This window comes from Eublepharis macularius, chromosome 2 (assembly GCF_028583425.1).
Source record: "Eublepharis macularius isolate TG4126 chromosome 2, MPM_Emac_v1.0, whole genome shotgun sequence".
NCBI classification, from domain to species: domain Eukaryota; kingdom Metazoa; phylum Chordata; class Lepidosauria; order Squamata; family Eublepharidae; genus Eublepharis; species Eublepharis macularius.
In genome coordinates, this window is record NC_072791.1 from 65,246,726 (window position 1) to 65,259,200 (window position 12,475).

General features: G+C 43.1%; 1 protein-coding gene across 1 annotated transcript; it reads right to left on the reverse strand.

Annotated features, from left to right (window-relative positions):
• Positions 1–10,786: 10,786 nt before the first annotated feature.
• LOC129323388 (prolactin-releasing peptide receptor-like) lies at positions 10,787–11,905 on the reverse strand. The gene has a single exon (XM_054969921.1). The coding sequence runs from the start codon at positions 11,903–11,905 to the stop codon at positions 10,787–10,789; it is 1,119 nt and encodes a 372-aa protein (XP_054825896.1).
• Between the last annotated feature and the right edge of the window lie 570 nt (positions 11,906–12,475).

Here is a 12,475-nt window from a genome sequence, read left to right on the forward strand (position 1 = left end):
CGGCTGATTTGTTTTCAATCCCTTTCCTAATAACCCCTAGCATAGCATTAGCTTTTTTTATGGCAGTCGCACACTGTGCTGACGTTTTTAGTGAGTTATCTATCATGACTCCAAGATCTCTCTCTTGGTCAGTCTCCGCCAGTTCAGACCCCATCAACTTGTATTTATATTTTAGATTTTTGGTTCCAATGTGCATTACTTTGCACTTGGCTACATTGAACCTCATTTGCCACATGGATGCCCACTCTTCTAGCCTCGACAGATCCCTTTGGAGTGCCTCACAATCCTCTCTGGCTTTCACCACCCTGAACAATTTCGTGTCATCTGCAAATTTAGCCACTTCACTGCTTAATCCCAATTCCAAATCATTAATAAACAAGTTAAAAAGCATTGGACCCAATACCAACCCCTGTGGCACCCCACTGCTCACCACCCTCCACTGTGAGAAGTGCCCGTTTATACTCACTCTCTGTTTCCTATTAATTAGCCAGTTTTCGATCCACAAGAGGACTTGGCCCTTTATCCCATAGCTACTGAGCTTACTTAGGAGCCTTTGATGAGGAACTTTGTCAAAAGCTTTCTGGAAGTCAAGATAAACAATATCTATCGGGTCTCCCTTGTCCACTTGTTTGTTCACTCCCTCAAAGAACTCTAACAGATTGGTGAGACAAGATCTTCCCTTACAGAACCCATGCTGAGTTTTCCTCATCAGCTTTTGGTCATCAATGTGCCCACTAATTTTATTTTTGATAATAGTTTCCACCAACTTACCCGGTATTGACGTGAGGCTGACTGGCCTGTAATTTCCCGGATCTCCCCTGGAACCTTTTTTAAAGATGGGGACAACATTAGCTACCTTCCAGTCCTCAGGAACAGATGCAGAGTTTAATGACAGATTACATATTTTTGTGAGGAGATCTACAAGTTCACACTTGAGTTCTTTCAGAACTCTTGGATGTATGTAATCCACAAGGATAACATCAGAACACTATTCCAATCCAAACAGAGCACCTCCCCCACCTCTACAAACCTGGATCTCTGGGGATATGTTTTTAATTATTTGTGGACAAATTCCCCCCTCATTTGTGTACCCAGATGATCCTTTGCAATGGGCATAATGCCAAAGACACCTATCCCCTTAGAGGCCCCACCTCAACCCAAGATGGACCTGCATATTAAAGGAATTCCATCCCAGCACTTTCTTCTCTTGAACTTTAGCTGTTGTTTGCAAGTGGATTTTGCAATAAAATCCAGCTGCAAAATGCATTCAAAGTGGATTGAAAGTGCATTATTCAATGTGTGTGAAAGCAGAGGAGACTGTCCAATCATTTCAACCTAGTTTCTTTAAATAGGCATGGCAGTCCCAAGTAATCCAAACTTCCTGTTTTATCCACATCAGGAAGGCATAGTCAGCCCTGATAAGGAATTTTCTTATACTTCCAAGGAATTTACAGTTATCCTCCCAACTCTTCTGTGAAGTAAGACACTGTTTTTTCTTATTTTTATAGTCAGAAATGAGACTGAAACTAGCCCAGGGCTACTATGTAGATCTATGGTTGAACCCCAGTCCCTACGCTTTAGTCTAACATGCTAGCCATGGTACCATGAACTACCGTACATGGCAGTAATGTCTTTGTAAGAGGTAGGCGCTTACATTGTATTGTGATGCACACAGATAGAAATTTTTTCTTTCCTGCTGTAAGTATCTTTTTGCACTTCTCTTGTTCACTGCTTGTGGCACAATATGATATGGGTACATAGGCTAATAGGGTTGCCAGTCTCCAGGTGGTGGCCAGAGATCTCCCAAAATTACAGCTGGTCTCCAGGTGACAAAAATCAGTTCCCCTGGGAAAAAAGATTGACATGGAAAGTGGATTATATGGCATTATACTCAGCTGAGGTCTCTCCCCTCCCCAAACCCCACCCTCCCCAAGCTCTATCCCCCCCCCAAACCTCCAGGAATTTCCCAACATGGCAACTGTACATGATGGAGGAGGCTGAGGTGTAGATTGCCATACCATCTGGCAGCAAACTGAAGATGATGCTCTGATTGTCTTGCTCCTTTTGATTCTATGACTTCTCAACACAGAGACTAGGACCAAAATTCTCATGTACTTTCCTACACATTATTTATAGTGCACTTTGACAGAACTACTACTGCAGCGATAATCAGGAATTAGGTTTTAACCAGAAGATTAGTCCAGGGCAAAGAACTGATGGATATTATCATTTAACCTTTTTTCAGCTTTGTTCCTTTTGGCATTCAAACAGAATGGCATACAGTTCAGCCAAATGTTATCTAGCTTTTGGAATGGACTTTGATAGAAGTCTTCTCAATCCAGGAAGCACTCGATCATGCTCTGTACTAAAGTTGCCAATTTTCAAGTGGAGTCTAGAATTTTCCTGGAATTAAGACTGATCTCCAGAGTCCAGATTACAGAGATTAGTTCCCGTAGGGGAACTGGCAACTTCAGAGAGCAGACGCTGTGGCATCACATCCCTACTGAGTTATCTGCCCACTCTGAGCACCACACCCAAATCTCCAGAAATTTCCCAATCTGGAGTTGGCACCCTACTTAAGTGGAAGAGGACGGGAGAAAATGGCTGCTTTGGATGGTTGGCTCATTGGCATTATACTACCCTGAAGTCCCTCCCCTCCCCAAACCCCACTCTCCATCCCGACCCCCCAAAATATCCTGGAATTTCCCAATTTGGAGTTGGCAACTCTACTCCTGAGGGGATCATCCACTACAGCAACCAAAGCAGTTTCAGCATCAAAACTGGGTTAATTTGAGAAATGAAACATTTAACATCAAACATCTTAAAAGTTTCAATTAGGGCTATATAACTTCTTCAATAGAAACTGTCAGGCTTTTCCTTCTCCAACAAAATTCTGGGAGTCTCATTTCTGTGATGGAAATGGGGAAAACATCAAGCACCCTTACAAAACTACAGTTTTTGATTTCTGTGGGGCACTCAATGACAGCTAAATCGGTATAAAACCAATTTAAATCCATAATTAATGTTACGTATATTTAGATAAGCACATTGTTGTTGTATTTAAATTAATTAAACTTTAATATATTCTGTTTCATTGACTGTATTCCCCATTTATAGCATTTGTTTGTCTTTATGTTGGCCTACTGGGAGGACCAAGATCAGAATTTCATTATTTATTTCTTCCATTTTACCCCACTCCTCAGCAATGTTTCATATGAAACAAGTGCAAACTGTTCAGCTTTATCAACAAATATTATTTTGAACTGTACAAACCCTATCTTTTCCTGGAAACATAATTCTCTTCTGCACTGGGAATGTAACTATTCACTTTCCCTGAAATCAATGTGAAAGGCATGGAATCAGCTTGTATGTGGCCATTCACACCTCTCATCAGAGCAGCAATGAATCACTGGCAAAGCTCTGTTCCTGCCTCCTTCTCTGTTGACCCCGAGCATCTATTTCTCCACCATGGAATAAAAAGATAATCTAAAACTCAATTATTTCTGATACCCAGATATTTATCCCCCTATATAATATTCCCACAGTGCCAAAGCAAAAAGAATAAAAAGGGAACTCCCCCCTGCCTGCTTTCAAACCAAGGATTCATTAATCCTGCGCTGGATTTAAAAGAGGAAAGGGGGGAGAATGGAAAGGAGGGGAGAGGGAACGGCTGGCTAGATGAGAGTAGACAGTCACAATGCAGTAGCTGGCAGGGGACAGAAGAGGGGGGAAGAGGGGGGAACACCAAAAACAGAATAAAGAGTATGCATGGGGAAACAGCCTACTGCAAAGTGGATTGTTTAAAAAAGTCATGATATAAGCGCTCCCGGGAAAGCCAGGAAAAGCTGCATAGTGGCTGGAGTGACTACTTATGACGGCAAATCTGGTGCAGATGGTTACGAAAAAATGCTGCAGTATGGGAACTGAACCAGTGAAATAGACCTGAGCAGACTCAGCTATAGTTTGTCTGATATAGAAACATTTTCTCTGAACTACATCCTAATCAAATATATGCAAGCCTCCCAGAGGAAGTGAATTTTCCAATGGAGTCAGTCTGTGATGGGTTGCATTTTGGAATGCATTGTTGTAGCCATCATTGCATTTATTTACTTTTCAAAAATGGTATAACCAACCATAGATAGGAAAGGGAAATACTCTTGTGGATGCGAGATTAATAGAGTGTCAGTGGAAGGGAAGCAGAAAAAAAGGAAGGGGGAAGTAAGAGAAGGATTTTTACATCTCCGCAGAAGTTCACTTATTTTCTACTATAAAGTCCTTTACATTCCCTTAAGTAGGGAGTTGTCGCACACCCTTTACTGACCCAAGCTTGGGCTGACCTTCCCCTACTCTGAGGAAAAATTTTCCTCCCAAAGCGTATGAAGCTGTTTAGTGAACTGGGAGCCTTTAGAAGTGTGGTTGTGTTTGTAGTTTCAACTTTCTTTATTGTCCAACCCTTAGAGAACGTATAGGTTGTGATGTTACCCATCTAAGTAGAGAGAAGATCAGGGGTTTGTGTTTCCCTTAAAAAAGAAACTGGCACACAAGGCTTATGGAGTTTTAAAAGGAAACAAGGTATATTTACAGGTAGTTGAATAGGTAGGAATGTAGACAGCTACCTAAAAACTGGAGTAACTAAGACGTTTTTGCATAGATTACTTCATTGGTATGAGGCACAAAAACACTTGGATGAGAGAGGTTGGTGTTATCAGACTTAAAAATTTTAAAGCAAGTTCTTTGTTTGTTTGACACTCCTTCACAAGTTAGATGCTCCAATTTTGCACACACAGAGCACATCTCCCCTTTTTCTGCAGATCTCAGGGTACTCCACTGAGTCAAAACCTCTTTCAGATACTGGGCAGGAGTTATACCAAAGCTATAACTCTGTTCCTTTGGCCGAAGGGTAGTCTCCTTTCTACCCACTTCCTTGGCCCACTACAAGTTTCCAGTTCTTTTGTGTCTCAGCAAAAGTTAGTGCTGTCTGTCCCACTGTAGTCCAAGGACTAAAAGCGCTTCATAAATGATTTTGTTGCGAGGGTACATTTTTCCCTTCCTTCCTCACACAGAGGACTCTCTATGACCCTCTCTGGTCAGATGCCGGGCTGCAACTCTCTACTCTTCTGTTTGTTCCAACTGTCAACCCCTCCTTCTGTTAACACCAACTGTCAGCTTTACTGACAGCTGTTGGTGTGCGGGGTTCCCCAAGGGGCGATACTCTCCCCGATGTTATTTAACATCTATATGCGCCCCCTCACCCAGTTGGTGCGGAGGTTTGGGCTGGGTTGTCATCAATACGCGGATGACACCCAACTTTTTCTGTTGATGGACGGCCGGCCAGACACGGCCCCAGACAATCTGGCCAGAGCTTCGGAGGCTGTGACGGCATGGTTGAAACAGAGCAGGCTGAAATTGAACCCAGTGAAGACGGAGGTCCTGCAGCTGGGACGGGGGCTGCCAGATGTTGGGATCCAGCTCCCTGCCCTGGATGGGACACCACTGGCAATTTTGCCAGTGGTAAAGAGTCTGGGTGTGCTCCTGGATGCCTCCCTATCGATGGAGGCCCAGGTCACGGCAGTTGCCAAGTCTGCATTTTTCCATCTTCGTCAGATCAGGCAACTTGCCCCCTACCTGACGCCCCAGGACCTGGCTACAGTGATCCATGCAATGGTCACCTCCAGGCTAGACTACTGTAACTCACTCTACGCTGGGCTACCCCTGGGCCTGATCTGGAAACTACAAATGGTCCAGAATGCGGCAGCACGGGTCCTGACTGGTATACCTTACCAGTCACACATCATACCTGTCCTGCGCCAGCTGCACTGGCTTCCGGTTGAATTCTGAATCAGGTTCAAAGTGTTGGTTCTTACCTTTAAAGCCCTGAGCGGGTTTTGACCGGCATATCTTCGGGACCGCCTCTCCCTGTACGTTCCCTGGAGATCGCTTTGATCAGCGAATAAATATTTACTTGTGGTCCCCGGCCCTGAGGAAGCCCGCCTCGCTTCAACCAGGGCCAGGGCCTTTTCAGTCCTGGCCCCAGCCTGGTGGAATGCTCTGTCAATGGAAACCTGGGCCCAGCGGGACATATTATCGTTCCGCCAGGCCTGTAAGACAGAGCTGTTCCGCCAGGCATTCGGTGATTGAAGGGGGCGGTGCCATGTCGGCCTCCCACCTTTGGGGTGGGGGAGGGTTCTCCCCACCACTGCACTTTGTTAATTTGTTTTATTGTTTGTATATTGATTTTAGTTCTTGTTTTTATCGATTTTAACTGTTCACCGCCCAGAGCCCCTGGGGATGGGTGGTATACAAATTGAAATATAAATAAATAAATAAAATAAAAATAATCATTCTAATACCAACTTCTATTTCAGGCTAGCCACAGAAGGGGGGAGGGACCTGTCAACAGGGCCGGCACGCCCATTGAGGCCAGGTAGGTGGTGGCCTCAGGCGCGGGGTGCTGGAGGGAGCGCCGGAGGAGGCACGGGGGGCAGGAGTGTGCGCCACAAAGCAGCAGCCTCCTATCCCTCCTGCGCTGCCGCCACCGCCAGCACAAGCCCCCGGCCGGGCGCAGCCGCTGCAGGCAGGCATCTGCGGCGGCGCAGGCAACCGAGCGGGAGAGCTCGGAGGCCGCCCACCGCAGCAATGGGGCTGGTGGGGGTGCGCGCGCTCCGTGTGATGTCACGAGTGATGTCATCATGCAGGCTGCTGTGCATGTGCACGTGCACGCTTGCACGCATGCGGGAAGGCACCCGGCCAGCTGCGAGCACCGCAAACCCTTGCGCCGCCCCTGCCTGTCAATCATCCTCCCCTCCTTGCTGCTGTTTCAAACATCCACCCGCCTCCTGCTGTATGCAGTACCTGGCAATCCCAGCATTTTTAAACCAAACCCGTCACAAGGGTGTCTTCACGAGTCCTCCACCTCTCTGTATAGATGAACCAAACAGTGTGTGTGTTCAGCTTCTTTTCACTGCTAGTTTTCTAATACTGCAAGCTCAGCAACTGAAAAGAAAGACAGGTTTTCACTCCTTTGACCGCCTGAAGGAGATTATTTTCATTTTGTAGGATTAACCTTATTGCCATGAATGTAGCATTTGGGACCAATGTTGGGTTGTGTTTCTAAAACAGAACCTAGTATGGGAGACGTGGCAAAAAGAAAGAGTGTATGGAAAGCTACCATTTGTTCTAAACTAAAAAAATCCATTGTACTGAGAAAATTTTTACATTTTAAAATTCCATCAGAAATACATACACAATATGGCTTTTTAATGTCTGTATTAAATAAAAACATATAGCTTTGTGTGTAAGGTGGAGTATGTATGCACAAGCTGTAAAATTTGTATACAGTTTGAACCTGACCATTGTAAAATGAATCACAAGCATCCTAAATCACATTGCTTTTGGCCATTCCTTGGTCTCAGCCAAGGTCTTTGACTTGCAATAATACATGCTTTACTAAAGCATCTGTCAGAATGGGGTAGCTGAGCCTGAGAAACATGTTGTTATGACAGGTTAGCTTTAAGAACTGTCTCAGAGTAAAACTAGTCTCACGTGCTTGAGAAAGGTTTCAGCAGGCAAATTGCCCCACACCTGTGTGACCTTGGAAGGGCTTGTGTACTAGCATGTTTTATTTCCTCTCATAAGTTCTCCGGGCAGCAGCTGCTAATTAGAGTTATACCCTGCTTGGTTGAATCTGCTTTAAGACATAACTGTTTCAGCCATGGAGGTGGCTTTTCCTCTCGCTGCTGGATCATTGCTTTGTTTTGAACACCCTTATCAGGAGGGCTTCACCAGCTCTGTCAGCCTCCCTTCTCCAGCATTGCAAGACTAGCCTGGCACCTTATTGCTGAGGTTCAGCTAAAGAGTTATTAGCCAGCCAGCCTGACTCATCTAAGTTAACCTTATTTAGCCTTAGTATTAGTAAGGATTTGTTGTTTTTTATGTTTGCAAAGCTTGACTGGGTAACATCAGCCTTTTGTGTTGACCCTCCTAAATTTCTTCAAATAAAATACCTTTTACCTTGCCTGTTTTGGTTCACTGCCTCTTGCACTGTATATTGTGTCACCTGGGTGAGCTCACACTCTCTCTCGCAGGCTGCAAAGTCTTAGTAAATGGAGCTCTCCTGGTTTCCTGGGCCTCCTAGGAGTCTGAGCAAGCAGTTGCTGACTCAGGATGGGAGAGGGACAAGGGGGCAACTCCCTGACAGAATCATTAAAACACACAAAGGCCTTTAAAAATGTGCAGTCCTTCTGCATTTGCAAGAATTGACAGGAAGCTCGCTGCAGGCGTTATAACCCAACAGTCTGAGTTCGTCTGACTGAGCTGTATTTGAAATAGAGCCATCCAAGTGATTTCAACATTGATAAAACTTTCCAGATGCACCTAATCCTCCAGTTATGTTTACCAAAGCAATATTTCTCTAACAAGGGTCTGTTTTAGAAAAACTTAGATTTTGCCAGCAAACCCCTCACTTCATGAAGCAAGTTAGATAGGCTTGTATTAAATAAAGACTTGGGGTTTACCATAACGGCACACAAGTCTCAAAAATCAAGTGAACTGGGAGAGCTGCTTAAACCTGCCATTGAAATAAGAGTAACATTTAAAAGTTGAACTTTGACTAGATTGTGCGCTGTAAATTTGTACAGGGCTGACAGCTTTAATCTCTCTAATCAATAAATTAATCAACTAAAGGATAAAGGTTAATTACTAGACATGCTAGTTAATTGTGTTTGCTTTTTGTGTTTTGCTTTCTTGTTATAATGGAGAATGAAAAACTAAACATTAAGCATAGCCCTCCTTTCTAAAAAAGAATGGTGATTAAATTTTTCTTGTGTCCCATTTTTTCAAAATAAGTGTTTTGATGATGTTTAAATGAATTTAAATGTAATTAGTTATTTGTTTTCTAGTAATTGCCTAAAATCATGATGGTGGGGAGATCTTCATAAGACAATTTCCAGCAGTATGGAAATCTTCCTGAAACTTATTCCAGTGTTCAGTATGCTAAACAGAAACAGTTCATATATATATGCATCAGAAAGCTATATAATTTTCTTAAAGGCAGTATTTGCTAAACAACACAGGAGAAACTGGCAAAACCACACCCATTCTATAATAGAGTGACTATGAGAAGAGGTCAGAGAGAAAGAGACACAGAAGCACTCACATCTCCAGGGTTTATGAGTCCTGTTCTCATTGCTTTTTACCATTTCCATTTAGAAGCCCTATTGATTTACATAATACTTTTTGTTGTAGATTCTCCCTGTAAACCAGGATGTGGAAAGATACTGATTTTGTGTAACAGTTTAGAGAAAGGTTATCATGGATCAGCTGTTCCAGAGAGGTAGCCTTGTTAATCTATTGAAGTCAAATAAATAGAAGTTAAGTCTTTAAAGTTTTACTGTACTTCTGTTTTTATCAAGGCAGTCCCAGAAATATCAGGCAGGTTTGCCCCAACCTATGACCCTGCAAGCCAAATTCAGCCCACCAGGGACTCAATAAAGTTACTGTTAGGTTACTTTCTGCTTGGTGAGTCACAGGTTGTGCAAAGATGGAATCAGGGAATCCTGGATATTCAGAGACAGAAAAAGAGGCAGGAGAATAGGAAGGAGAACAGATGTGAAGGTTAAATTAGCTCTGAAGTGTGAAAGTGTATCTTTTACTATGTATTAACCTAGGAATATCCCTAAACATGAATGAAGCACATCTATCTTTCAAACTTTTGGAGACTCTGAATTGTTCTGGATCCAGGATATCCCTGCTTCAATAGGATGGCTAATTACAGGCAAGTGTAAGGCCAAGGAGGAGCCACAGATGTTCATATTTAGGGGAAACCTCTGGTGTAAACTGGCTACCAGTGATGTAATATTGGACAAGTATAGCACTGTGTAGATTTGCTAGATCATCCTACAACTTGTCCAGATCCCCAAGAAGTTGTATAAACATTTTAAAAAGTCTAAATGTATAATAGCAGTACTAGGGCCAAGGGGTTAATGTGAAGATAACATTTCTGCCAGTATTTTATTAAAAAGTTCAGAATCTCCAAACATGGTTTGTTATTCTGCAAAGCAGAGTACAAGCAAAGACAAGATCCAATCCAAAAGAGTAAATGATCCAATCTGAAAGACAATGGCTGTTATCTCTTGGAGCATTAATCTAACAAGTCTCATAGGATCCCATCTTACCTTACCAAAATAATATAGACCATCCCTAAACATGACCATTTATACAATTGGTGTGATAGTAACACAAGGGAGGAGTCCTGGGAAGACATTTGAAGCACAGGGGTTCTAGGTTTACACTACCAGCAATATAGAGGCAATGACATAGGAGGCCCTGAACTGTGACTGGGGGCTCTCTGGAATGTAAGTGCTACATCAGTTGTGATGTCAATTGATCTTATACATTTAAAATTTTGGATTGGCTTTTACAACACATCTTTCATGAGAACAGAGCACTGCTTTCTAAGGCAGCAGCAAGTTCAAATATTGATTTGAATTAAATCCCAGAGTCAATTAAACTGACTGCAATTTTATCTTAGAACAATTTTACAAAGCATGTGCTAACAGCTGTATTTTTCATATTAGCTGCTTTGTTGACGAGAAATCCCATCTGTTTCCCTTTTTCTAATTCATTCACTGTCTCTCATTTTGTAATGCCATATTACAGATCTGGTGTGTGTCTTTTTAACTAATGCCATATTGTGGCTCTACAGTTGTAGGGCAGGTGTTATATCAGATATGATATAGTCCAAAAGGAGATGTCCAGCGTACCTCCTACAACAATAAATCAGATCTATTCACATTTGTATAGTTTCAGCATTTGCATTAAAAGGAAATTTCCCTTGCAGAGCAATGTTCTCTGTTACACCCACAGGGATCTCTGCCAAAGTCGAGCAGGTATTGAGCCGGGAAGTCTTGCGGGACATGATGCTTGACTTCTTCTTGTAATAAAAGTAGTTTTTAATGTGGAGTCGGAACTTGTCATGGAGAGAGGCATAGATGAATGGATTGAAGCACGCAGAGCTCATTGCAATCACATGGCAGGACACTTGAATGACATTCACATACCTCTTGTCTAGAATTGTAAAATCTTCATCAATATCTCTGATCAGGTTAACCATCTGAAGAGGCAGCCAGCAAACAGCAAAACACATGACTGAGATGACCAGCATCCGAAAAGTCTTCTGCTTCTTTTTGGCCCATTTCTCTTTGTTATGATATACAGCTCCTGGGACATTTCTGTTCCGGAGGTGGTATAAAATGGCACAGTAAGAGATAGAAGCAGCAGAAAGTGGCAGCATGTATGACAACAGGAGCATCAAGCAAGAATACATTAACCTCTCTGTCTCCTGGTGCTTCCAGAATTCTTCACAGATAATCATGTCATGGCCAATACTGTTGAGATCCAAATAATGGGTACGCATCGATGTGGGTATAGATAATACAATGGACAGCAACCAAATGAAGGCCACAATGTAGACACAGGACTTGCATCTTATCCTTTTGCGAATGGGATATGCAACAACGATATATCGATCCACAGCAATAGCCGTGAGGGACAGGACAGAAACAAACACCGTAGTCACTTGCATGAGGGTGACAAAGTAGCACATGAATATCCCAAAGAGCCATCCCCGAACCTCAAATGCATAAGAGGCAGTCAGTGGGACACAGAAAAGGCACATAATCAGGTCAGCTGTTGCCAAGTTCCCAATAAGGAAGTTAGTGGTACAATGCAACTTTTTGGTGAAACCAATGAGAAGGACCAGCAAGAAATTTCCTGTGCAGGCCACAGTCACTAGGATGGCATAGAGAGGAATGAAGAGGGGTTTCAGTTCAAAGAGGAGGTCCAGGCCCATGAAAATAGGAACTGAAGTGTTTGAGGAGTCATTGGAAAGTTGATAGCGTGCCTCCATGTTGGAGTTTGGCTTGGCTGTGGTGATGCTTATGTAATCTTTGTTTTAAAAATAATTGTAAAAAGAGAAAGGAACATTGGTTAGAGAGAAAAGACATTGAAAGACATCTGAACAGAAGTTTCTTGTTCTTCTATTTCAGCAAAACAGAACAAATTGAGAGCAAACTGAGATAAAGTTAGATAGGGGGTGATATATGAATGCCAACACTGAGACCCAAGCTACAACTGACACCTGACACAGGTTGGACACTTGTCAGCTTACCTCAAGCTGATGGGAAATGTAGGCGTCCTGGTCTTTCAGCTTGGCTCTCCATTTAATTGAAGTTTACGGAACCCCCCCCCTACACACACACACACACCCAGCGGAGGGGGAGGGGAGCACCCGGCGAGAGCCTGACACCTGCACTCCCCTCTTGACCACATGTTCAGCCTCCCATAAACTGCCACTCTGTAAACTTCAATTAAATGGAGAGCCAAGCTGCAAAACCAGAATGCCTACATTTCCCATCAAAACTTTTTTTTTAAACTTGAGGGAAGCTGACAAGTGTCCAACCTGTGTAAGGTGTCACTT

Coding starts and splice junctions, on each gene's coding strand:
- LOC129323388 (XM_054969921.1), bottom strand. CDS start 11,905: ATGGAGGCACGCTATCAACTTTCCAATGACTCCTCAAACACTTCAGTT.